The 27,954-nt window shown below is 44.0% G+C and overlaps 1 protein-coding gene across 3 annotated transcripts in view; it reads left to right on the forward strand.

Annotated features, from left to right (window-relative positions):
- Positions 1 to 4,961: 4,961 nt before the first annotated feature.
- tbc1d1 (TBC1 (tre-2/USP6, BUB2, cdc16) domain family, member 1) overlaps positions 4,962 to 27,954 on the forward strand; it is a 37,732-nt gene continuing 14,739 nt past the window's right edge. Inside the window, exons 1-13 of one of the 3 annotated variants that reach the window (XM_079338339.1) lie at positions 4,962 to 5,162; positions 13,139 to 13,699; positions 15,391 to 15,480; positions 15,597 to 15,701; positions 17,177 to 17,309; positions 17,959 to 18,050; positions 19,175 to 19,291; positions 19,439 to 19,564; positions 19,802 to 19,950; positions 20,695 to 20,955; positions 21,771 to 21,872; positions 22,447 to 22,560; positions 22,692 to 22,825. In XM_079338339.1, the coding sequence (XP_079194465.1) occupies positions 5,091 to 5,162; positions 13,139 to 13,699; positions 15,391 to 15,480; positions 15,597 to 15,701; positions 17,177 to 17,309; positions 17,959 to 18,050; positions 19,175 to 19,291; positions 19,439 to 19,564; positions 19,802 to 19,950; positions 20,695 to 20,955; positions 21,771 to 21,872; positions 22,447 to 22,560; positions 22,692 to 22,825 (2,056 nt within the window). In that variant the 5' untranslated portion in view covers positions 4,962 to 5,090. The remainder of the gene's footprint in view (positions 5,163 to 13,138; positions 13,700 to 15,390; positions 15,481 to 15,596; positions 15,702 to 17,176; positions 17,310 to 17,958; positions 18,051 to 19,174; positions 19,292 to 19,438; positions 19,565 to 19,801; positions 19,951 to 20,694; positions 20,956 to 21,770; positions 21,873 to 22,446; positions 22,561 to 22,691; positions 22,826 to 27,954) is intronic. The other 2 variants (XM_079338340.1, XM_079338341.1) reach the window with 2 other exon arrangements.

Here is a 27,954-nt window from a genome sequence, read left to right on the forward strand (position 1 = left end):
TATGTTCATGTGTTCAATCAATACTCGATGTGTGAGTTTACTGATTTGTAAAATGACCCTGCTTAAAAGCTTAGAGCACCAAGTGGAGATTTTTCTCTCAAATACACTCATGCTTATTAGGCGACTTGATCTGATGATAAAAGTTAACTAAACCCTTTAACCTCAAAGTAATTCATTGTAAAACCGAGTGAACAAAAACTACTTTCCCAGGGTCCCTTTAATTTGTAAAAATAAACTGTGCTGGCATTGTGATTTCACTCAATAAAAAGAGGTTGTCAAACTGTGCATGAGGGTATTAGATGTTGAAATAGAATTTACTCACGCACACAAAAACATGACGTGCGGCACGTCGCTCCTGCATCCTCCGGCACCGCATGCATACAGCATGCATTTGCCATGCCCCGTCAGAGTGTATGAAGGAGAGGAGGGAGGTAGAGTCTGTCCTGTCTTCTATATTTAACTCAAACCAGAAACGTTTCCTGCTGCGTTGAGATCGACCTTCCTTTCTCTGTGCGTTTAAGAAGCCGCTCATACTGGTTCATACCAAGCTACGCACATCAAACAAGACTGCCGTGAACAGGTAAGGAGGCTGTGCCGTTATGTAGAGCGGAGACAATTCTCATATATTGTTGACATCATCTTTGCCCTGAAGAAGCCGCAAACACTTCGTGTGTGGAGGTCTGCGTAACGCCGTGCGTAAAAATCGCTTGTTCCGTGCGTAAATCAAATGAACCACTGAAGTCAGGCATGTGAGGCTGCGCTCCACGAGTATAAAACCTCATTCTAACTTCCGCTGCTGCTCTGCTGCAGAGGACCGACCGACATTGCGTGCTGCCCAGTCCCAGCGGGTTTAGATTAAAGTACAATTATATTGCAAGGTCAAATGTGAGGTGCGTAAGCAACCATTTCTTTTTAAAATTCGCTTTAACTTGTATTTGTATTTGTATTTAGCTGATACGACCTCAAAATCATTTTGCACATTTGACGCGTTTCCTTAACGGTTTCCCACAAATCTCTCAGACAAACTGATAAAACACAACAGTCCTAGAGTATTGAAAACGTAATTTACGTTTGTTTATATGTCGGATGGTGGGAGGGGGGAGCTGGACCTCTGTATCTGACCCTCTCTTTGGCTGACGGGCGGGCGGCTGGCCAAACTTGATCCTCACAGTTCAACTGTCGTGTGTATGTGTGTCCTTGTGTGAATGTCGAGGTCAGAATTCAAGCCATGTGTTTCTGGTTGGGTAAACAACACCAGGTGGTCATTTTGTAGTACCCTCCAAATGACCCTGAGGCTCTCACACTGTTTGGCGAAACCATTAAAGATTGTGTTTCAAATGTTTTGCAGGTAAAGTCAGAGGCAGACACAGGCTCGGGCACCAGCCATGGAGGGGCTTTATTTCGAAGTGAAGCCCAGGCCAGGAAGCTCTGAGAAACCTCCTCTTCATCTCATTTCAAACCACGGCTCCTGTCCGTCGCTTTCCCATTTCTCCTCTTCGGTGTGTACTCAGAAAGTCACCTCTGCTGAGAAGAGGGTTACAACGTGGGGAGGACAGGCAGTGAAAGAAGACGATGAAGAGGAAGAGGTACGGTACAAACTGACATTGATCGGTTCTCTTCCTGTGCACCCGCTGACCACCATGGCCATGCTGCCCTGGGTGGTGGCTGAGACCGGTCGATGTCACCCTGCAGAGAAGGAACTGTCTGCTGGGTCTATAAGTCCAGGTGGAGGACAGCTGGACCCCGCTTCCTGCAGTCACACTGTTCTTCTGTGTGTGTCGGCCTCATGGGTGCGGTGTATGTCTGTCCTGGGAGAAAAGGTCGTCTGGGACCCGCTGACGCACACCGTGCTGTTTGAGTGTCGTCCTCACCAGGTGACCAAACTCATTCACAACAGCCACGAGCCCCGCAGCTTCGGCTGCCTGGTCAGAGAAGCTCCAAACTGTGCCTGCTATGTCTTCCAGTGCCAGGACAGCACCAAGGTAGGTGTGTTTGTGTGTGTGTGTGTGTGTGAATAAGTGAGAACAGGAGTTTTTCATACTTATGTATACAAATAAACGACAATGAAAAAAAAAAAAAAAAAAAACATTATCAAGGTGAAAAAGGTGAAGTACATGTGCCTGCTGAAGCTGAAACTGAGGCCTCGACGAACAACATGATTAGATCTGCCAGAAAGAAGGGCACATTATGAACAAGATCCAACTGTGCCAAATACTCCAGCATCGTCACGCCGAAGCTGAGAAGGATGATGTTTGATACCAATTATAGCTGCGTACTGTAAGGTCGGCCATTAAAAAAAGCCTGGCAACTACTAGAATATACAGACAAATAAAGAGCTTTAAAAAGGACACATCTGAACTCCAACGGCATATGCACTGTTGAAATACATTTTATAATTAGATAAATCAGCTTTACAGGCACATGAACAAGTATATTAAACATAAATATATCAACACCAGCTAAACCAACAGGCATGTCAGATTAAATAATATTAGAACAGTGAAGAAATGTTTGCCATGACATGGTAAACAGGGATCCATCTGACAGAAAATCTCTTCACATTAAGTGACCAAAAATACTGCCTGAGCATTCGGTGTGACCGCATAAGCATTTGTCGTGACGTCCCTCTGAGATCGCACTGTGGAAGTGTGTGTGTACTCTCCACAGTGTTCCCCTCAACAATGCCAACAAACACATTCCCCTCGCTCCTCTGTGCTGACCAGCACACTCCTGACCAAGACACTTTCACCCATACTCCTACATGGCACACTCCGCCAACAGCCTTCGTGCAATTTGTAGCTGCAGCTGGTGTCCCAAGCCAGGCCTGAAATTGATAGCTTCTTCATCCCGTGCCCTGACCGACATACCGAAGACTTCAAACAGTCAGCTGAAAAAAGAGACAACAAACAGTACTTAATTGGAGTCTTAATTCTAAGAAGTCAAAATATAACATGCATGATATGCGATTGACTTTCTCTCTCCGGACTCATGAACGCATTTCTGTGCTCACATAACACATACCTGGACATACTGTAAATAAATGAAAAGCCAGCATGTACTGTAAATAAGGCAGAGTGTGTATACATATCCCTGCATGCACTGTTTGTGGTGTCAATGCAACGCGTGGATAAACGTGAACTTCAGAACATTATTCATACAGGCAGGCTGTTCATGTGTTGTTATGACTGTGCACTATTTGCTTCAGTGAAAGTGATGGCACTTTTTTTTTACATGAGCCTAACAGGATGTGGAACATTGTTACCATGGCAACCACTTCTTGAGGCATGGCGTCTGTTTTCATATGTCTGTGTGTGTGTGTGTGTGTTTGTGTTTGTGCGTCTATGTGTGTGCACGCTTGTTTTCTCAGTCTCTCTTCAGCTCTTTCAGGAATGTGATGATGATGTCATTCTGACCACCTGTTACTCTCGCCATGTCCCGGGCTCTCTCTCTCTCTCTCTCACACACACACACACACACACACACACACCAAACATACTAAATCTGCCATTTCTATTTCTTCAAGTGTGGGAGGTGTAAAGCAACCAGCAGATGAATCTACATCTCAATTTCATATTCAGAACAGTCAAATGTTTATCAAGGATTGCATTATAACATTTTTAACTTGAATGCCCCATAAAATGAAAAATACATTAAATTAAAGATCTAATCAAATTCCTCCATGTTATACAATACAGCTTTTCACGGTTAGTTCATATGAAGAAGGCGCCTGTCAGCGTGGAAGCTTGTTCAGGGCTTCAGTCGTTATCATGTTTCAGTCTTAAATACATCTGGATGTTTCAGTTTATGGGAACTTTAAAGCTACTTGAGGACATTGAAGTTTATGTTGATTTGGCGCCCCCCTGTGGGTAAATGGGTACATCTCATCTCTGCTGATCTTGAAGCTGGACATAAGTAGGAGGTGTAAGGGAGCCCTCCTATTGTGTGTCTTGTGTGACACCCCCCCTGAGCTGCTTCATAAACGCACAGAGAGAGGAAGGTCGATCTCCACGCAGCGGAAGACGTTTCTGGTTTGAGATAAATATAGAAGACAGGACAGACTCTACCTCCCTCCTCTCCTACATACACTCTGACGGGGCACATTAAACTAACACCTAATGACAAAAAATATTATTTTTTTTAAACAGCTGGTATCATATACATGCTGTAAAATGTTTCATCAGCAACATTCAAAACCCTAAAGAGATCAAGAGAGAAACGTCCGGTTGGATTTCCCCTGCTGCTCCTGAAATTAAAAGTGACCACTTGGTGTCCCCACAGTATATTTACAAAATTCACAGTGTTTCATTGTAAAGGTTTAATACATGATTATTGGTTTGTTTCACTGCAGTGCTGGTAGCTATTTATTGTAAAACAAAAAAAACCCACACATTCATATGGAATAGTTTAATGTTTTTTTTTATATTATAATTGATATTACTCTGTTAAAATAATTAACCCAATCAAAACAAAACGGGGTCAACTAGTGTCTTGAGTTATTTCTACTATTCCTCAAACTGTTGGAAATGTTCTGGGTCATGAAGTTCACTCCTTCTCCCAGCTGCAGCTGCATCCCAGGAGCATTAATAACTGCTCTTCCTGGACAGGAAACACTGTTTATGTACCAAATGTGTGTGAGCAGATTATAGACTCTATCTAAACAATCATGTAACGGTGAAGTGGAAACCACCCCAAAAGTGTACCGCCTAAAGTTTGACTGACCCGGGACAAGTACCGAGTCCACCCTTTTCTCTCAGTTTATTGGTGGGTTAAAGCTGCGACAAGTAAATCCCAGTTCGCCACGATGAATCCGGAAATTTAAAATTTCCTTCAAAATAAAAGTGGATCACAGCGCTTCTTTAGGCGATATCCACATGAAACGATTAGAACGATCTTACTTTGAAATGTGTTTGAAAGCGGATGAGTTGCAGCTGTTTTTTTGGCTCAATTAACTTAGTAGGATCCACCTCGTCTCCAGGCAGGCAGTGAGACAAAAATCAACTTTCCAATGAAATGAAATTATTGAAGAGTCTCACACTGTCAGGATCGAGTTACGGAAAAGTAATCACACAGCTCCTGTTTTTACTGAGTTTATGGCGGATGGGATGAAAGCTCGACTCCAGCGGCTCAACTTGTTCAACAGCAGCAGACAGGAGCAGAAAGATGTGAGTGAACTTCAGAGAGCTACATGGACGGTTAGCTGAACGTTAACGGAGCTAGTTCGAATACGTTCACGTTAGCATGTTGTTAGCAAAAAAAAAAAAGTCAAGTTTATTTGAAGTTTCATGTTCAGTAAATTTTCCTCTGACGGAAAAAGGACGTTTCAACATTATATTATTAACTTATAAGTTAGCTGAGACGGGTTGGCTTCGAGTCAAATGTGCCTGTTTGTGACTGTTAGTCAAATTTAACATACAACATAAACATTACTCTTTTTTTCTTGTTTTTTTACTATGAAATAAATAGGACGTGTGGGTGTTGCTGTAGTTGGTTACCTTATCTGGTCATAGATTACTGGGTGATCACTTGAATAGTTGCTGCTGGTTATAAACAGTCTCACCTAGTTCTCCTCTGCTGACTTACAGTTTCATTACCTTTATAAAGTTCAGGATGATGAAAAACAAGTTTATTCATATTGTCGGCTGATATTTAATGTCTGGTTTTCAAACTTTCCCTGAAGTTTAAAATACCGGATAGTTTCCTGCATGCACACAAGTCAATCAGTGTTTGAATACCCACACTGCACTGTAAATGATGCTTATTTTTGTTTTCATCAGATTGTTTGTCACAACAGGATGTGTGTTCAGTGGTCTGAATGATATTAACACATCTACTACTTTATAAGTGATGGTAATAATGCCTTTATCTAGAGACAGTGCAGTGGTTAGAGGTAGACATTGGTTGAGGCAGAACAGGAAAGGAGCCACAGGTGGGATTTGAACCCCGTCCCTGTTATTATTATTACTGTTATTTTTAGAAAATGTATCTGTAACTTTGCTCATTTTTTGCCTGGAGGTAAATTGACCCACTAACCTTTTGGATTTTCCTTCTGTCTGTTGTGAAAACACGGAGCTTGTGCTGATGTACCTGTTTCACACTTTTCTTAAATGTTCAAGTGACTTGGGAGGATAACATGCAGCTCATTCAGTCATGAAAACAAACATCAGCTGTTTTCTTGTAGGAGTTCACAGAGTCATTTGATTCAGAGGAAGCTGCACAGGAGAGCTTCTTTGTTCATGCCGTTGCCCAACACCTCTCTTTCAACACTGCATGGTTATTCTCCTTTTTCAGATATTTCTCCTCTTGACTGGGTGCTGGCTCTGTTAAACAGCAGCTTACTGGCTGTCAGACCCTCAATGGAGAGGCATACGGGAAAATCCAGTTTGCTTAGCAGTTGTAAGCACCAGCTGAATGGAGGAGTGAGTCATGGCGATATCACCTCCTCAGCCTTTGAGCTCATCCCAGGACTCCTGAACCAGGAGGCAGCGGGTTGTCTTCGTCCTATTAGTCACATCATGTCTGTCTCAGGCTCTCACTCCTCTCTCTTACGGCTGGTTTCACTTACATGCCCTCTATGTCCTTAACTTGAGGTGAGACCTAGTGTGAGAATAAATGGTCCTTTTTGAATTTTGCCTCTTAGTTTTCTGATCATATGGTTGGGATGATGATTGCTGCCCTCTTGAGATTAATTTAGTTTGAATTACAAATGTTGTTTGGTAGAAATTCACCAGAATGACTTGTTGCAAAGCGGACCTTTAGCTTCCACACATGAAACAGCAGCCGCTCTCCTCTTGTTAGAGCACCCTGGACTGTATTTTGATTTTGGAAGAAAAAAAAAACCTCTTTAAAAGTGAAAGGGTTTAATGATTATCCAAACTATTTCAGACTGTTGTTTGGGTTTGAAATGCCTCTCCTGGCATACTCCCTTCTTGTAATCCCCTGGTCTCACATGCTTCTGCCTCCCTCTTCATGTGACACAGTCGCTGCACTGTTGTAAAAACACGCCAGTAAACCTAAGACACCTTCCTGTCTTTATATAACCAGCAGTCTGTCCCCGTCAGATCTGGCTCTGCTTTTTGTCTATTTGTCCAACAGTCTCTCTCTCTCCTTTTTTTTTTTTTTCCTTCTCTCGCCTCACCTGTCATCCACTCAGTTTTGGGGCTTTACCCTAAAACACTCCTCGCTCTTCTAAGGTGGGAACACTGTTCTAATCTGTGCGCCTCTCTCACCTAAACCCCAGGTCTGTTATCACATTTCAATGAGTTGGTCTTCTCCTACAGTGTCGTCAGTGTGTGTTGGACTGCCTTGTGGTTTCCCATTTTAGTGACCCAGTGACACTTCCTGCACGAACACTGACTCCATGTTCTTTACTGCACACTGCAGTCAGTCGAATCGTCAGTCGTATGGCTCCTGGACTTTGAACTCCAGGGAGCTATGGCCATGCTCCACAAGTCACAAGACCCAGGCACATGGGCATGGGAAGTGCAGGATGGGAACTTTTGTTGGCCAGTCATCCTTGTTGATTTCCTTGGCTGGCTGGCTTGCGAGTCATTGTGCTCATCTGTAACATCTACTTCCTGTAATCTCCAGTCCGGTTCAAGCAAGTGGAATATCCATTTAATCCAGTGGGACACATTCAGGCCAGAGCGTTTTTCTGGGAATGCAGATTTTGTCTTTGCTTTACTCATTTATAGATTAAAAACAGTACATGTGTAACTGGTTACTGAGCAACTTAAACATCCAAATGAAAAGGAGTTATTTCAAGAGAGCCGGCGTAGCATGGCTCTGTTTGATTTAGGGATGTGCGTGTTTGCAAACTCATCACCCTCGCTCTTCTTTACCAGAATTACATGTTGGTTAATTATTTATATTCATCAGACCCGGCTGCAGAGGAGCTCAAATGTTGAATACGTTTGGTGTTTTTGAATGTTTTCTTAATAAATCTAATCTAGTCGACTGTTCTGTATTCAAATGACATTTAATCTACACTGTCGCTTGGATCATCCTTTGTTTGATTTTCAGTGTTTGTTGGGCAACTATCTACTGCTGAACTGCAGCTTCTCTGTTACCTGTGCCACTTGTGTAACTTCCCTCTTTTTGAGGTCGCTGCTACAGTAGCTCGATTTAATTCCTGCTCTGTGAGAGAGACTGTTCCCCCGTGAGAGGCCACGTCTGAGGGTCAGCGCCTGAGGCTGCGTCCAACCGCCTTCCTGTCTGACATCAGCCTCATACAAACATTTTCCCAAACTGCACACTGTACTGTGCTGCTGTGTGTTTTGAGCTCATTCGAAGAGTCGGACCCTTCAATCCTCATAATCCAGCCCTCAGAGCAGGCTAAAAAAAGGAAGGCGTCTAAAAAAGCAGAAGTGTTTAAATAAAAACTCTTTTTTTTTTTTTTTAATGGAAGATAAAGCGTGACGTCCGCGACATGTGACTGTGTTCATTCGTCACAGCTTTGTGAATCGGCTAACAGCCGTCGTTTTCTCAAAAGAAATGAACGTGTTCTCTCTGTGATTTCTACTGCTGCCTAGCTTAGCGTGATGATTTTCAAAAAGTAGTAAACGGGATCGTGGGAGCTGTCGTCTGTGTCGTAACGCCGCCGCCATCTAATATGTCTCCCGCATAAATCACCTTCAGGGACTTGGTTAGACGAGAGCTTCATCCATGTTGTGTCGTTACATTCCTGTGAAATTGAAGCTAACGTACGCAGTGAGAGCTGCTTCGCTCGCTTCAGCACACAGGTGGATGACAACTGAAGGTGTGTGTGTGTGTGTGTGTGTGTCTGTGTGAAAGATTGTGACCCTACATGGCATCATGATAGATGCTGTGTGGTGTTTTGTGACTCAGCCTGTCTATGTTCTTCGTGTTAGCGTTAGCATTAGCCTTATTTTATCAAGGAGAGGGGGAGAGCTCAAAGTCTGAAGACAAACTTGACTTGGCCTAGAAGATAGGTGACCCGCCCCTTGAATCCACTGAGGCTGTAGTCTTCCAGCGCCGCAGGTTCGATTCCCACCCTCAGTGCTGTGCCACACGTCAGCCCTCAGTGTGTCTTCCTGGTTTCCTGATCTGTCCACAGAGTCCACTTAAAGCTCCCGCGAGGAAGACTCCTTCGCCTGTATGATGGCGTCCTGTTCGTCACCGTGCTCCTTCTTTGTTGTGGTGGATGATGTATAATAAATCACCTTCCTCTGGTAGCGTTCCAGCATGATTAAAAACCCCACGGAACATGGTCAGTCTTTGTTTGCTTTTTGCTAGGCAGTTCATCAAGTTTGAATTGTGATTAGTTTGCTGGCTTTTCTCCATCATGAACACAAGATAACCCAGATGATTACTGCGCTGCAGAACGGGTTGCACACATTTTGTCCATACATGGTTTTGTCATGCGTGGATGTCAACGGATTCAAACACGATGAATCACCAGATTAGATTTGTGATTGATGGCGTGTGGAATCTTTGATGAGAAGGTCAAGTTTGAAGCAGGACTAGAAAACACACAGCCCCTCCCTCCTCCTCCATCGGACTTTTGTGTGTAATGACGGAGGAACACGGAGGAGAGAAGAGAGGACAAAGTGTGTTTCAGAGTATCAAGCAGTGAAAGCAGGAGGCACAGGATGAAGTGTTTGATGAATGGAGGGGGGGCTAAGCCAAACACAGAGGTCTGTTGTTAGTGAACAGAGAGCAGACTCAGCTCTCATGCCAGGATGGTTCAAAACAAGGAGACACTTGAAGCTCGAGGGTGAGAGACCACGGCGTGTGTGGATGCTGATGACGTTGGGAGAGAGGAGGAAGCAGCCTTTTAAACACGACTCATTGGAACAAAGACGTTTGAGTCGGCCGGCGAGCGTCCACCGACCTCCTGAAGCCTTGTAGTCGTGGTCACCATGCAGCTCTGGTGTCATTCAACCTGCATCTGGTGATGAGGAAGATGTGTTGGTAACTTGTTGGTGTTCAGTTTTCCTCTCTTGAAGAGATGATTTTGGACACTGTGTGTCAGTGTAAACGTATGTAGGATATGAAACACGACATGTACAAGTGAAGGAGGTTGAGTTCAGGCCAACAAACCTGCATCTCTGCCGTTACATGAACCTGAAGTGTTCAGGGTGTGTGATTTTTCACTCAGACTGGATCTGGACTTCTCTCAGCAGCCTCTCAGGATTTCCTCAGCGTGAGGTCTGAAGGTTCAGGGGGGAGCTGGTCGGATAAGGCCGGCATGTTTATGGATGTAGCTTTTTTTCCATGATTTAAAAGGAATGACATGTAGTTAACAAGATGTAATTTAATGATCACAATAACTCAGGATGGTCACATGACCATGTTGCCCTATGAAACTATTATATTAGTATATTAAAGAGGAGCCAGGGGTGCAGTCAGTCCTGCTCTGTGTTGACGTCTTCTCTTCAGTCTTTAAAGGAGAACTTCTCCTGTTCATGAGGAATGTAAACAAACAGAGAAAAATGAATTCTGGGTAGATAGTTTAAACATTTAAGGACACACAGGAAATGGTCACTCATGGAGTTTGTGCATGTTGGTGTGACGTCTGTCTGTACCGTCAGTGTGGGAGTCAATCTGGTTGTTTGCAGATAAACGGCCCCGAGGCCTTGAAGCTTTCTGTGATTCAGATTTGTGCTGCTGAACCAAACAAACCTGTCTCTCTCTCTCTCTCTCTCTCTCACTCTCTCTCTCTCTCTCTCTCTCGTGCGCTCTCTCTCTCTCTCTCCCTGATCTCTTTTATTCTTTAAGTCCACATCCTTGTTGAAGGAGGTCCTGACCTTAAAGCTCCAGCTCATCATCTCAGCCTGACTTAACGTGGAAAGTCTTGCTAAGGGCTGCAAGAACACACAGAGTGAGAAACACGTGCAGCTGATCCTGGACATTTCTAAACATTGTTCAGGAGTTCTGTGCAGAAATGATCTGAAGAGTAAATACAGCAGATTAAACTTTGACTTGTCGTTGTGAACAAAGCAAACTCAAATTTAACGTTTTATTTAGTTAAAAAAAAAATCCCAGATGTATTTAACAACTGAACCCACTGTGCTGTTGTGTTGCCTTCTTCAACAGGTTAAATTGGTTAAATTCAAAGTGTTTCACAGATAACATCCTGGTGAGCACATCACAGATCAGAACAAAGCACAACATGTGAGCCAGGAATTGTTTTGATAAACGAGCAGAAGTTAGCACACCTCATGCCGATGCAAGACACGGCATGACCTGACTGACGGTCCTGTGTGTGTGTGTGTGTGTGTGTGTGTGTGTGTGTGTGTGTGTGTGTGTGTGTGTGTGTGTGTGTGTGTGTGTGTGTGTGTGTGTGTGTGTGTGTGTGTGTGTGTGTGTGTGTGTGTGTGTGTGTGTGTGTGAAAGACTCACTCAGTCATCTCCCACTGATGACATCACCAATGAATCAACCGTCACTTTGCTTGTCTACTTCCTCCTTTTGGTTCCTTGGAGTGTGTGTGTGTGTAAATTAAAGAAAGTTCACGCGTGGTAGACTTATACTTGGTTCTTGTTATTTCCCTGTTTCCGTTTAATTCATCTGCATTGAGGAAGTTGTCTTGGGAAACGTCAAAGTAGAAACTAAAGTAAGAAAAGGTGTGTTTGCAGCTTTGACTTTGGCTCCTCTTGTATTCCGACCTGCAGCAGGGTCGTCTGCCTGACTGCATTTGGTGATGAAGGTTTTTGTTGGAGGATGAGACTGTGAGTCAGTTACAGTGTTGATGTTGCAGCAGCTATCAGTAAAAGGCTGCAGATGAACAGCACACGCTGTCCCTGGAAGGAAACACAGTCGAGGTCATCAGGATGCTGACAGGCAGCGGTGAAAACTCTTGTAACACGTTGTGTCACCAGATGCAACAGTTGCATGTTTAGCTGAAGCTTTATACTTTATTTCATCATGAACTACTGCAGCTTTTAAAAAGAAAGGTTCCTGCTTTAACCCAAACTGAAGTGCAGTGATCCACAGCAGGCTGAAGCACGCTACACCTCCTTCATCCTGGGGCATGGTACTGTTGCTCCTGTCCTATGAAGAGATCAGAGTGAAGGGGCTGTTTGGTACCTTGCTCAAAGGCACCTCAGCAGTACGCAGGAAGTGAACTGGCACCACCTGGCTTCCGTACGGGTTACCGTACCTGAACTGGTAACCGTTCTGTCTCTCCACTGCCTGAGCGACTGCAGCCTCAAACTGGCATCAGTGATGTGTCAATCTGCTTAAATGGTCATGGAAATCCTCTGTGTTAGTCATGGAAAGAGTTTTCATGGAAAAGGCTTTGTGTGTGTGTGTGTGTGTGTGTGTGTGTGTGTGTGTGTGTGTGTGTGTGTGTGTGTGTGTGTGTGTGTGTGTGTGTGTGTGTGTGTGTGTGTGTGTGTGTGTGTGTGTGTGTGTGTGTGTGTGTGTGTGTGTGTGTGTGTGTGTGTGTGTGTGTGTGTGTGTGTGTGTGTGTGTGTGTGTGTGTGAGATTCCTGACTTACACACTACATCCTCTCTAGGCTGTCCTCCTTTAACCTGTAATTTCTGCTTATCAGCAAAAAAAAAAAAACAAACAAGACAAAAGCAACAACATCTGCAGCAGAGAAGAAGAGTAACTGTCCTGTTTGGATTGAATTTACTTTCAGAAGTTCTCAGAGTTTACATCCAGGCTAAGATCTCAATCTTATGCTTCAGGAGTCCAAGAGCAACAAAGCTCTCTCTCTGTGTTTTAATTCTGTTTTTGTTGTGAGGCTGTGAGGTTGAAAAGCGACTGCTTACATAGATTATATAAAGGAGCTTCACAGCCAAGTAACACACAGTCTCAATTTATTGCATTTCCTGAATAAAGTTTATGAAGGGCCATAACTGTGTACAGTCTCTCAGTAGACAGGAAACTTGTTTTAACTTTATAATGAACTGCTATGTTTGAGTCTTGGATCCAAGTGGGCTTCCATCCAGAGACTCAGAGTGAGGCAGCGCTCGGCCTCTGTTCTCCTGATTACTAATCTGCAACTCCAGTTGTTGTTAAGCAGGTTTAGACTGCACGGTTAATGTGACTCCAAACATATTGAACCGCAGTGAATCAGGAGCGCTGCTTGAATACTTCCTGTTCCTGACAGTCCAGGAAGTGTTTCTCTACATTTCTACACCTTTTCATCTCCTGCTTGCTCTTCACTCCAGGTTCCCGAGATCATCAGTACGTTGAGGCAGGCTGGCAAGAGCTCCGCACGCAGCAATGACATCACCAGCATTTCCAACAAAACTTCCAGCGGCGGCCGGGATCTGTCTGAGCCGAGCTTCTCTTCTCACTCCGCGAAGACGACGTCCGCGGCGCCACCTTGCGTCGTCTCTCCAACCACCTTCTCCAAGAAGTTCGAGGTGCTGTTCTGCGGCCGCGTGAGCGTCGCTCACAAGAAAGCCCCTCCCGCTCTTATCGACGAATGCATCGAGAAGTTTAGCCAGTTGCATGGCTCAGGGACGGCTGATAAAGGAGGAGAGAGAGAGAGAGTGGCGGACGGGCTGAGGAGGGCTTTATCCTTGCAGGCCAACGGACTTGAGAGCCCGACCGCGGGGAAGCGTCCCGTCCTGTTTAAAAAAGACCCCAGCTTTCCCTGTTTGCAGGCCCTGGATGAGAATGGACTTTCACCCGAGATCTCCAACAACAACACTACTGATGCACACGCCCACTCCGCTGGAGTCCAGCCCACCAGCCTGCAGGAGAACAGGACCATGCTGTTTACGGTATAAACTTTCATGAGCGTGCATGCACACAAAAACAAGAGCAAGTATGCTCTAATAATAACTCTGCTTCATTTTGTTCTCTGTATTTACACTGCAAAAAAACTCCAATGACATCAAGATTATTCATCGTATCTATTAGTCAGAATATCTTAGAACTCCAGGTCGAACCTTTTGATCCAAAGTGACGCCTTCATTACTTGTTTCAGTAAAAATCAGTGCAGAGAGGGAAAAAAAAGTATGAGCTTAATGCTGCTTGACATTAACATCTTATTTCATGAACATATCAGGAAGATAATATCACTTATTACATGCAATGATTGGCTTCTTTTCGGCCGGTTATATTGAGAAAGATGAAGTTGTAGCTGGACTTGTCAGGTGACTGTGTCTTATAGAGAGTGTAAGGAGAAATACTGAGCAGACATGAAGAGTAGACAAACTGAAACATGTTCTATCTGATGAACTCTGTGTGTGCCAGTGTGCCTGTGTGTGACATTTCAAGATCAGCTTCGTCCTATCTAAAGATGCAGATAGAAATGCTTTCTTATCATGGGGAGGGCGAGTGGGTGAGTGCCATATCTGTGGTTTACTGTGTCAGAATTAACCAATGCGGTAGTGATCATGAGTTCTTTCATTTCACACATATTCATATCTGCGCACCTCTTTGCGATAAGATGAGTGGTGCAGTGTAGTGCAGTTTTTCATCCCTGAAATAACAAGTCATTGTGCAGTCTCTCATGAAGGACTCGGAGAACCCGAGCGAGGCGAAGATATAAATCCCCAAATGAGTCAGCAGCAGCCGATGCTGACTGCTGCTCAAAGTGAGCTCACTCACGCTGCCCTTCATTCACCTCTCATCTGACCTCTGTGACCTCCTGCCATGAGCACATTTCCTGTTTGTGACCCCGACAGGAAAGGGTGACCACTGACACAGGAATCGCTGCGGTCTGCTCCTCTCAGCATGTAAAGACATGTTGTTGACACTGATGATACATCCTGCTGCTGCACTGAACAAGGCCACAAAGTAACCTCATCCCTGTGACATCATCCCCTAAATCTGTCGGAAAAAAAATCAGTTCCCTCTTTTTCCTCAGAAGAAGTCGATGATGTGAGTCCCATTTGAAACCATTAAGGGGAACTTGTTCACTTTAAGAGTGGTAAGGCTCACGGGGATTTAAAGGATATGAGACTCTTGACTCATTAAGAATCCCACTCTGAGGTTCATCAATGATAGTGACTCATGCTCTGGTGTTGGTAGAAACGGGGATATCCCATTAAGAGGAACAGTCCTAAAATGTACCGGTACTTTTTGAAAAGAGAGGAAATGAACCCGCATCATTTAACACGACAGTGAAGACGTAGATGTTTCAGCTGCCCTCTTTAGCACAGGTTCCTTTCATAAAACCTTCTATTAGCAAATCACTTGAAAACCAAGTCGACGATTTAGTCTTTCTTGCGATTAGATGTATATGTATAGAGGATAAATGACAACACATGTCTATGAAAGGTCTTTGCTGTTTCCAGTGTGAAAACGTAGGCCGTGGCTCATAATATCTTAACCCTGTGGGCTTCTCATTGCTGTCTCTACAACACCACAAAAACCTCACCGCACAAACTGGCCACAGCGCTCCCAGCCTGGGAGTCCACCTGCACACACACAGGGTCTAAGTGTTTCCTGTTTGTCTTTGTTTTAGGTGGGAAGGTCTCAGATCTTTTTGATCAGTCCAGACACGAAGAAAGTGGCGATAGAGAAAAGTTTCCGAGAAATCTCCTTCTGCTCACAGGTACAAGACTTCCTGTTTCTCCCCCAACCTGACCTGTACGTCAGCCGTTAAGTTTTGTTAAACTTTTTGCTCTCTTCTGAATTAAAAAAAAAAAAAAAAAAAACTTTTCTTTTCAGGGTATTCGTCACGTGGATCACTTCGGCTTCATTTGCAGGGAGACAGTGGAAGGAGGCAGCTGCCACTTTGTTTGCTATGTGTTCCAGTGCACCGACGAATCACTGGTGAGAGACACAGTGAGAAAACAACACCAGAATACTTGTGTTTTCTTTCCTCTGTTCAGTTAGCCGTTGCAGATAAATATTTCTGTTGATACAGTTCATTAACCCAATTTATCTTTTGTTATCACATCTACACATTCCTGTATAAACAGTGCACACAATACAGGGGGAGACAGCCAATGAGCTCCCCTCCTCGGCCTCCCCTCTCACCTCTTCTGCCCACGAGGGGTGAACTTTAAAAAAATGTGGAGAACCAGAGGATGACAGTTGGAAATAACACTACAGCATGTGAACGACCTGAAAGTAAATTCCCATATCATGTTATGTCCTCGACACTTGGTTTGAGCTCCGGGCCTGATTCCTCAAAAGGAGTGCATAGATTTTGCACCCACCAAATCAAACTGTTTAAAATTCACGAAGCACATCCAACAGTGAGAGTAAACCACGTGTCTGTGCTCTGACGTATTTAAATGTTTCATTACTTGGGGGAAAAAATACGGACCCCCTTTCTGTGCAAACGAACCTCGTGGCTAAAACTGTCTCATTCAGCCGATAGAAAATGTTACTGTCTGCTGAGAGCTGGTGATAAGTAACTGTGACACAGTGTCTGTAAGGGATCTTGCACAGCCTCCTGTGATCAGGAAACACTATATACTTTGTGAATCTTTATACTTAGTTGTCACTATTGATATATGGAGCCTTCATGGATCTATTAGCGGCCCCCGTATTAGTGTGGAATTACCTCCTCATGGTTCATTGAAGATGATTAAAGATATTTTCGAAGGGCATGTTTGCCTTTTATTTGACAGCACAGCCGAAGAGAGACAGGAAACACTGGGAGGAGAGAGAGGGGCAAAGGGCAGAGGTCGGATTCAAACCCTCGGTCGCCGCAACAAGACTGAGGCCTCTGTACGTGAGGTGCACGACGTAGCCGCTGTGCACATTCTTCTCGTTCACTTTGACTTGGTGTAACTGAGTCATGATGCACCAAATAGACCTTCAGTGTAATTTGAAAAAGATCATCGACGTACTCGACTGTTTTGCTTTCAGCTGATGATGCCGTGTGATCGGCTTGTTTTGAGAAGTAGGTTAAACTCTTGAAATAGTGAGTCTCTAGGGTCACTACACAGCAATCATTAGAAGTCTTTTGCTGCTGTCTGACTGAAATAGAAAACCCCGGAGACATTCATTCTGTTTAACTTTTTCTAATCTCAGTGATCTAATAAGTGCAAAGACTCTGATTTCTTACTTACAATGATATAAAGTTGAGCTGGGCACTGAGACGGACTGAGAAGAAATCTAACGTCAGTTTATCTGAACCTTAGGTAATTTTGAGGATGTTTTTCTGATCTTTGTCATCTGCAGTGTAATCAAGTTTGAAGAAGAAGCTAGCACACTGAGATGAAGTGAACGTGAACGCAGAGTTTAGAAATACCATGTCACGATGTTGACAGAAGTGTTGTGTTTTTCTCTTCTAGGTGGATGAGATCATGTTGACCTTGAAGCAGGCGTTCTCTGTGGCAGCGCTGCAGCAGAATGCAAAGACCCAGAGCCAGCAGTGTGACAGCTGCCCCATGCAGCAGCTCCACAGGCTGTGTGAGAGGATAGAAGGTACAGTGGGAAACAAACCTTGGCCACCTTGACTTTCACAGGTCGAAAAACAATGAAAGAGTTCAATGTCTTTTATGCTGACACATCACAATTCTGCAAGTGTTTTATTCAGATACAAGGAGGATAACTAAATTCTGCCAGTGTCCATCACATTTATCTCTTTAAAACATTTGTACACGATCTTCAGCCAGTTGACACTCGATGTGACTGTGTTGGATGCTGATACTTTGATTTCATGTTATAAAGACTGTCGAATGGACAAGAGCTTGTCGCACTTTTCTAGTCTTCTGACTCCTCAAAGCAGGTCACACCTACACATTCTCACACTGATCGCACAGGTTGCTATGTAAAGAGTCACACATCAGAAGTGACATTAACACCACGATTACATAGCAGCGATCAAACCCCCGACCTCCTGGTTGAGAGCTGTGGACGATGTGTCAGCAACTCTGTAGCACTTTGAGATTTTAAAAATGTAAAGTGCTTTACAAATACAATGTATTTATTATTATTATTATTAGAATTATTATTATATAAAGTTTATATTCAGTTTGTATTTGCTGCATGTGACACTGTTTTAACTTTACTGTTCGAGTACTGAAGTTGAGATCGGGGAGATTTAACTGCCTGTTGGGAACGTTTCTTTTAGGGCTATCTCCATCTAAAACCAAGCTGGAGCTTCAGCGGCACTTGGCCACTCTGGACAACCAGGAGCAGGCTGCAGTGTTTGAAAACACTATGGTAATGTCACGTGTCGACTCTTTTTCGTCGTTGGCACCTTCAAGTCAATGTGCGAATTCCTAGAGTTCACTGCAGACGGAAACAAACCAGTCTGTCGGCAATTTTAGCGAACTGAACACGACTGAATCACGGCAGAATCCTGACTTCTTCTTCATCTGGGATTTGTGTTGACGCACTGATCTGTGTGCATACACGACCCTTGAATACATTTCATATTCCTGCCAACTCATCCCTCTGCTCCCTCTGCTGATAACCTGCATCCTGCTCTTTATGACTCTGTCTGCACTCCAGTCTATTTCTGTAAAACACACATGGATCAGCTTGTGGGAGTCAAACTATTGAACTTTTAACGATGCACCACTTATTAATGGAGCATTGTTAATACAGATTATAGTTTAGTTAAAAGATAGATCATTGAAGTCGATTGGCCTCTAATACGTCCTCAAGATGTTGCTGAACTGCTGATCTATAAACATTAGAATTTCAAAGCTTTACTGAGATTAGTTTTGAAGAACTAGTTGTGATCCTTAAAGGGAAGAATCTGGGTTTATTTATTGTTCCACCGATCGTCCCATTCAAACTGTCAAAAGATGATTTTCATTCAGCTCGTCTGAAATGTGCCGCGTGGCTTCTGCTAAATGCATCCAGCACACTTTCTCGCTGATTATGAAACTCGCTGAGATCAATACTGATGCCTCTTTATGAGCACAAAGAGACATTCAGAGACATGGCTGAGCTTTTCTCTATTGCTGTATTTAATGTTTCTGCTGCTGCAGGGCTGCTGTCAGGCGAGGGGATTTACTCGACGTTACTAAAACAGCTTTGTTTAAATTTCTAATGGCAAGGATTCACAGTCAGTGAGCGCTTTGACCATTAAAAAGCAGCAGGATGGACGTTTTTGTCGGAAACACTTCTTGGTCGTGTACCTGAAGAGAGCAACATAAAGATCAGAGCTACAATGTTTTCAACAGGGGGCGTCAGTCGACCTTTAAAAATGATTAAATTCGGACCCTTTTGTAAGTCAGCATTGTCAAAGTGTTTATCATGTCTCACTTCTTTGTCACAGATTGAACAATGAAGAAAAGAAGACGACCTGTTTATTTTGTGTGTGTGTGTTGTTTCAGAGGGCCCGGCCGAAGAGCGATCAGGAAGAGAACGAACTGGTGATGGCCTCTCTGAGGAATCTGTACGAGGAGAGGCAGAGGAGCCATAAGCACACACAGTGTGGAGACAGCAAACAGGTAACTGTCACACCTCTCTGAACCACTGCTGTACCAGCTTCCATGTGTCCATTGCAATGACATTTCCTCAAAAGTTGAACAGTTAAATGACTGAGTGGTTCTGTATGAAAAGCCAAATGTTGTATTAATATCTCCGTGTGTGTGTAGGTGTGTGAGGAGGCCGCTCCAGCCCCGGTGGAAGCTCCGCAGCAGAGTAGCAGTCGGCAGCGACTTGAACAGTTCAAGAGCCGGGCCAAGCGCTCTCTCACCGAGTCCCTGGAGGGGATCTGGAAGGTAGCAAGCTCTCTTTCATGCTCAGAGTTTAGCCAGCAATGCAGATCCAAATCCAGATTGCACTTGAACGCTCTTGTAATCCAACTTTTAAAAACTGGATTTTAGAGGAATTGTTCTTAAGATGTTACCACAAAAACAAGGAATCCTGAAATACTGGTCTTTAAAGCAATGTCCTGGTTTGTGACTTTTGATCTTCTCAAAAGTCAGATACTGTATCTGGGTGTGTTTTTTTCGCAGGGGAGCAGCAAGGCCAAAGCTCAAAGGGACAACAGCATAGGAAGTGACAGCGGCTCTTCTGTCTGTACGGTCATTAGCAGCCCCGAGCAGTCCTCTCTAGATGACCCCTCTCCGACCTACTCCCACCTGCGACCCACCAGCCCACTCAGGTACAAACGCACGCCCTGACTCCTTACTTTGGGCGGCACCGTCAGTCCTTAAATGTCAGATCTGCCCTTTTTATTTAACCTGGATATCATGTTTAACGTTTTTCTAAACAGAGTTTAAAGGACAGTGCAGCCGCTGCTCGGTGGGGACATTTAAATTCAAACCTCAGCTCTACACTTTTGATGGTGAATAAGACGAGGCAAAGGGACCCAAATAGATCAGGCTTAGTAATGTGAAGTAAGGGTCTAGGACTCCCCCTGCTGGAGAGGTTAGAAATAGATCTGGGATGGGTTGGAAAGGTGAGCTAATTTAAAGCCATCATTTGACTGATACCTTTTTGGAATAGATTAGATAAAACATCTTTATTTCAAACAGACTTATAATAAATAAGAATGAGTTCACTCATTCTCTATTTTCTTTTCTTCTGAAGTCACGTTTGAGCTCGCACATTTCTGTGAGATCTTGGCACCAACTGCAGGTGTGTTTTCTCTGGTCGAGTCATCTAGTGTGTTTTTTCCTCTCTCTATTTTAAAGTCGTCCAGTGTTTGACAGTTGCATACAAAACTTAATTTTAGCAACAGTACAGTATCTAAATGTTGAGTTTGTTTAAACCAATCATTGATTTTATTTACATTTCCTTGTACATCTAGGAAGTCAATTTTTAAAAAACTGATGTACCCCCTGACTTCTTTGCCTTGGAAGCCATAGCTGTACCGTCCATTGTTTACTGTCCCCGTCATCTTCAGGTGTCACAACTCAACAGGAGACCTGAAGCGCCTTGACTCCTCTCTCCGCCTGTCTCCCTCCACCTCCTCTTTACCCGGTGACGCTCAGCCCTCGGGCTTCCGCAAACGCGCCAGCACCTTCAGCCACCCGCCCACCCCCTCCTCAGCAGAGTACTCACCGCTGCACACACTAAATCACTCTCCACAAGAGCCCACTGCAAACACCAAGCCCAAGCTGGTACGACACTACTCTGTCAGCACTGATACTCCCCACCAGAGCAAGTAAGTGGACCGACTATGTGATGTGACTCCATTAAAGTGAATGTCAGAAAAGCATTTCATTAAGTGAGAGAATTTGCTCGTAACTGTTTTTTTGTTGCATGTTTCGCGATTCTGCTTTAATGTGTTTCTGTAATTATGTCTTAAGAAATTATGATGATCAGGAATAAGTCTGTGAGCGTTCTCATGGCCGGTTGAATGCATGGATTGTAATTTAGATTTCCATGGTAACCCCAGCACAGGACCTGAATTAGATATCAGAAGTGTTCTGCTTTAGTTTGAAGTCAGAGTAGCATCATCTACGAGTGTGACCCGGCTGTACACAGGAAAATAGTCTGAAAAATGTAATCCCTGAAGCCACTGTTGGTCATATAACAGTAACAACTTTACCTGGATCCTTTCCTGCCTGACCCCTTATTACATGTTCATGAAGTCTGGGTGAGGCGATGAGAAAACGCAGCAGGAAATGTTCCGATAAAAACACTATGAGCGAGCAGGAGAGGCACTGACGCTGCTTAGCAGCACACAGGAGCATGAAGTGTACGTGGGCAGGTGGTGCAGGCTTCGTGCACACGACGAACCTGCTGTGTGTCGATACATTAAGTTACAGGTCGCATTGAAAATGATCATTGTAGCCTCTGTCCGTCCTCCTTTCAGGAGTGCACATGTGAAAACTTCTTCTTCCAGACACTTTTTCTCTCATTGCTCATGCTCTCCTTTTTAAACCTTCCTTTCTGTTGTCACACTTTTCAGTGTCTTTGATTTTGTCAGCTTCTTCTGTCTTCACTCTCTGCGTCTGTATTTCCGCTGCCTCTCAGAAACGCTCCAACCGACTCCACCCTCCCTCCTGCATCTCTCTCCCCTCCCCTCCCTCATCATCCTTCCTCACCTTCTTCTGGGAGCCGGCTCAATAAGAGAAGGTGAGGACACCGCATCAGCTTTCTGTTCAACTCATCTAGTGGAACTCTGTCCTCGATGTCGTCTGCATCTATAAAAGGCTTCTTGTCATTGTTGTCATCAAGGCCCTGTTCTGACAGAGAAAATATAAACAAGAACATCCAATAATACCAGTCGAGGGAACTCATGGTGCTTCAAAAAGGAAGTCCAGCATAAAATATGTCTGAACGCTTTATAAGTCATCAATAATGTTAGAAGCACTTAAAGACCATATTGCTATATTCATGATTCCCCGCCCCCAGTTCACCTGTGACTTCCTGCCCTCGCTGCATGTGGATGTGATTACTGCCAGGTGATGTAGCAGCAGCAACGTTAGTATGCAGTATTCCCCTAACTTACCACACACACACACACACACTATAGCATACATGTAATTGGTGACAACATTTGATTATTTCACAGCGATGTGGACGACAGTATCATCCCTCTGGTAAAATATACTGAGATAAAAAACCTTCTCATAAGACTCTCTGTTTGAACAGGGCCAAAGATTTCATTTCTTTTACATCTTCTCTTTTTTTCCCATCTGCATCTCAGTCCACTGGGTGGTCTGCGTGCTCGTCTCCGCTCATCCTCCTCTGTTCCTAATTTTCTGAAATTTCCATTCCTGGCTCCTGTGCAGGAGAATGATTTCCCTGATTCAAGGAGCAGGTACACACACGTATACACAGAATGAGCACGTCCATGTTTGTTTGCTGCTGGTTTCCAAGATCATCTAATGTGTGTCCATAAGCCTACTGAGTGTCAATCAGGGTAAATGACTGTGTGTGTGTGTGTTTCAGTGATGTTGCAGCTCTGTCCACACCCAGTAGAGCATGCGGGGTGGGGGAAAGTCCTCTGCGCAGCCACCGCCACTCATGGAGGCAGCAGATCTTCTTACGCGTGGCCACTCCTCAGAAGAGCACAGAAACTATTGGTATGAAAAGAGACACTCACTTCTTTTTAACTCCTTGTAACCCTCATTCCCTGTTAGGACCAACCACCGGTCCTTAAGAAAGACATTGGACCTTGTACGACAGTATATGTATACGTTTTTTTCTTAAGGAGTCTCTAAAGCTTTATTCAGACTGAGTCCAAACCGTTTTTTTTTTGTTTTGTTTTTTTCCCCCTCAAATCCAATCTAACTGACTGACTGCCTACATTACAAATTGCAAGTGACCAGATCTGATCTGCCGGTCCGTATTGACGTGGTCTGATCCACATTGAATTCTATGGTAACGGGTTATGGCCAGGAGATACGACAACAAAATAGATGACAGAGAAGTGTGTTCATTTCTCACCCAGTCTGTCCGCAGGTTTGTTTTGATTCTCGCCGTTTTCTTCCACTGACTAAAGTTAGCTTCTGGCTAGTTGGATCTGTGTCATTGTTTTTGTGGATGATGTCGCTTTGCGAGTGACGCAGGAGACACGTTGATGGGACAGAGACAGATTGAATCAGATCTGTAGCAATCAGATTTGAATCGCATTCGAAAACCACCCGTGTATGTGGTTTGAATGGCCAACAAAAACAAAACACATACACTCTGGATGAGCTAAAAATCAGATTCAGAGGCTCAATGTGAACAAGGGACTGTGAAAAGTCTGAAGCAGATTTATTAAGCTGTTTTTTAACTGCGGGATTGTTCGCACCTGTCTTCTTAATGATCACGTCATGCAAGTGTTTTCCTGATGAGCATTGGTAATTGCCCCTTGAATGCCCATATAAGGCACAAACACAAGTAAGCTACAGCTGCTTGCCTGCAGAGAGAGACACTGTTAAAGAGTGTTACCACGAGGTGTCAAGTTATCCAGAGGATTTGTCAGAGGTAACATAAAAGTTTGAAGTTCATTTTCTGCTCCAAGTTTCTGTGTTTAAAAAGTTGAAGTGCAATACATGAATTAATAAAAAGTTAACGTAACACGTATTTAGTGACAAAAGTGGGGAAGTCGGGCACATCATTCTTTTCTGAGTGTCCGAGTTGTTGTTCTGACTTGAGCAGGTATTCATGTTTGTTGTAAAAAACACTGAAACCTAAATGGACGGACAGAGAGACAGACGTCCATGCTCACACTGGAGCCAATCAACCTGACGAGCATGTCTTTGGAATGTGGGCGCAAGCTGGAGTGACCAGAGTGAACACACACACGCACGGAGAAAGATCCTGTCCAACGGGGGATTCGAACCCGGAACCTTCTTGCTGTGACGCAACAGCGCTAACCACACTGTTCTTTAATTTAATGTTAGTAAGTTCTACAAATACTTCTCCTAGGTCTTTTTTTGTGGAATAGTGTGGATGATGTTCCTGCTGTGCTTCAGACTGACTTTAAACAACTCCTCCAGGTGCCAGAGTGCAGTGACGGAGACGTTACACACGGTGTCGCCCTTTCATTCGGAGTCACGTTGCGTGTTTATTTAGAAGATAAGAGATCACGTAATGCACTGTAGCGTATTCTCTCTTTGAACTTTAATCAGCTTTATGAGCCGCCTGGCAGCGTCTACTCTACCTGCTGCTGCTTTTCACAGCTTTAAAAAGATCCTTAAGATACTCATGTCCATGCAGTCACTCTCAGTTTGGATGTTGGACTTCTGTTGGATTTTCTGCATTGCAAAACGAAACCCACTTGTTTAGGTTGGCATAGCACCCATTTTATGACCTGTTGTTCCTCAAGCATTTAATTTTTGAAGTTGTGAGTAATACAAATGCAAAGAGCATGTGAGTGTGGCTCGGAGGTCAGGTTCATGAAGGGCTGGCCTCTTCCCTGAATGTGTTCAAACCAAACTGAAGTGAGCTTGAGACTTTGATTGATTGACACGTGAGCTCTGGTGGCATTTCACGTTTGTTTTGGAGCTCTGAATGTGTATGACGTCTCTGTGTTGAGGTGTTGTTTGCGAGTGGCAACAAAAAATGAATTAAAGCACGAGTAGGATTGCATGTGTGGAGTTTAAATAATGAAATGAGCAGGTCTGCCTGGAGGCTGGCAGCCTGTCAGATATATATTAAAGAGAATGTTGTATCAAGAAGTTGAACACGGTGTTGTACATTTTCTGAAATATTCTCTTGGATGACAAGTTATGCCTTGTCTCAGTATATCCATGCATTAAGTGTGTCTGCCGGTGCAGACGTGGGAATCGTGCATGTGCTTGCACGTCTTCAGATTCTATGTTATGTTAATTGTATACTGCGAGCGTGTGTGACAAAACAAGCGTTGACAGTTGTGATAGTTGGCTCCTGAGGAATCAAAGTCAAATGAAAACATGTTCACACAAAGTAAAATGCTTACATTTGGTATCAGGAGAAATACTTTTAAAGAGACAGCGTGGGGAAAGAGTCACAGGTCGGATTTGAACCCGGGCCGCCCACTCTGAGAGCTAAAGCCTCTGTACACGGGGTGTGTGCACTAAACACTAGGCTACCTGCGCTCCAAGGAGAGATACTGTATATATGTTTGTATTCTTCTTGAACTTCGGTTAACTCACATTACACATGGAGTTACGAAGCTACCACAACTTTAATGTTGTTCATCTAACATCGATTGTCGGAGCAGTTTTCAGGATTACGCTGCAGAGACGCCAAACTGGCATGTGCTCCGAGTGTGCAACACAATGAGATAACGCTGAAAGCACCGACAACGCAAAGCAACCTGCACATTCCAAAAGGTCATGCCCGCAGGCGTCGCTCTATTAAGATTTAATCGGTTTTGGAAATCGCTGTAATTGTGTCGATTTGTCTTTCGTAATGTCGGCCTTTCATCATGACGTATTCTTTGGATATTTTAATGTACAAAAGCAGTTAGAGTACGTCTCGGGGCCACACTATCATGCTCTTAAAAACACTGAAGGATCTAAACATGTCGTGACTGGTTGTCAGTGTCAAACACTTGGATCTTATTGATGATTTGAGTTTTGATTTTAAAGCATCATTCAGATTTATAGTTTCTCTTGAGTAAGAGTCGGTGAGAGTTTGTAGCCTTCGTCATGTCACTTTTTTTTTTCTTTTTTTTTTTACATATAGTCACATTGTTTACCTCTTTTGGTCAGTAAACAGTCCTGGCAGCATCTTTCATGCATGTCTGTGTAAATTTATCTGACCTTTGTCCTTCACCAAACAATCTCAACTCAGAGCAGAAACAGATTTGTGGTGTTCGTATTATCATGAGTACAGTGGTGATGTAATGCTGATTGAGATCAAATGTCAGAAAAAAGAATTCTACTTCACTATTGTTAATCCGTAAAAGTAAACAACGGCACATTCTAGCACGGGGTGTTGGATCCACCTGAAGTGACGCACGCCACGCCACGCCAAGGCTAACAGAGATGACTGTTTGCATACACGTCGTGATGCCAGTGCTGTTTGGACTGCTAAGCTGCTTCATTATGTTTCTTTTCTCAACCTGTTAGGACTGACGTGTGCAGCTGTCAGTTAAAAGGTGACTTCAGGTTCACAGTTTGACTTTGTCTGAAGAAATCAGTAAAACAACAACGGGTTGAAAAAACTATATCAGATGGGTTTAGTATGTTACACTGACAGTGGCAGGTGTAAAACTAACTTCGACAGGTTTATGATATCTCTTTGTCTTTTTATGCAACACTGGGGGGACTGACTTATCTCGCTTTAAAGTCAAACTAGAAACAGTCAAATGTACCGGTGCTCAGCTACAGGTGTGTTTTCTGCAGGAGTGCCATCATTTGTTTTTACTCCATCACACACACACACACACACACACACACACACACACACACACACACACACACACACACACACACACACACACACACACACACCCTGCTCACTTCTTTATTTGCTTCTTATCACTGCAACGTGGGACTAATGTGACCTTCTCATCCTCCTTGTCTCTGAATGTGCAGCTCATGAGGGATTAGAGCGGTTTAGGCCTCTCATTGTTGAACTGAAATTTCCCTTTCTACTGAACCATGTCTCCTTTCCATGAATGCAATCTGAAGTGTTTTGACAGACAGGTGCCATGACGTGAAGTAGAAACTGTGCTTTTAGCAGCTCACTGTGATTGGCTGTGTGGTGGCTGAAGGCAGGGTTTGGTTGACTTGGGTGTGTTTTGGCGTTTGTGCTTGCTGACACACATGAGGACGCTGTGTGTGCGCGTGTGTGTGTGTGTGTGTGTGTGTGTGAGATTTGGAGGCTGTGTTGGTGTCCCAAGGTTATGTTGACAGTCCACACACAGACAGCGCCAGAGGAGAGCGCCATCCTTGTTGACCCACTTTGCATGTTTTGTGTGTGAGTGTGTGCTGGGATTTGGTTCGGCCTAAGTTGGAGTGTTTGCTCAGGGAGTGGATCTGACCACTTTGTGCATGAGTGTGTGTGTGTGTGTGTGTGTGTGTGCGCCCGTGCATACGTGCATGTGTGTATTTTGATTAAAGCAAGACTTCATCTTAAGACTAGGTCATCTACTATACAGGTTTGTTTGAGGTGAGGGGCAAAGAGCTGTGACTGAGGTCAGTGCAGAAAGCTCACAGTGATTGGAGGATAAGCGTGTGTGTGAGTTCATGCGTGCATTTCTCACACCTTAAAGCGAACTCTTCAGATGTGTTGTTTCAGGGAAACGCTCTGTGTTTGTGTAAAACATGCATGACTCTCTTGAGGGATTTAGCCGTCTCCCTGTGTGTCTGCGTGTCACACACGTCAGGTCTTCCGTCACTTCTCTTCTAACTTGAGACTCGTATGTTTGTACAGTGACGGCTGGTTTCAGCATGTCTCGAAAAATCTCCCTGATGCAGACACAAAGGCATACATGAATACTAGCACAAAGAGTGTGTGTGTGTGTTGTATACGTGCTGTTATATATTTGTCTTTATTTGTTTCAGGGTATCTTCAGGTGACTTATCTGATAGTTTTTTTGAGTTTCCCCTGAAGTTAAGATAAGCATCAAAGTTACATACCTGAACCAAGCGAGTGTGTGTGTGTGTGTGTGTCTGTGTCTGCCCATGTGTGCACTCATGGTGCTAGCTGGGTGGCTGTTATGTCCTTCCTCTAAACAACATTGGGTATTTTGAGGTTTGGGATCCACCCTGTACTTTTGGGTGGAGACATA

This window comes from Symphodus melops (genome assembly GCF_947650265.1).
Source record: "Symphodus melops genome assembly, chromosome: 2".
Classification (NCBI taxonomy): domain Eukaryota; kingdom Metazoa; phylum Chordata; class Actinopteri; order Labriformes; family Labridae; genus Symphodus; species Symphodus melops.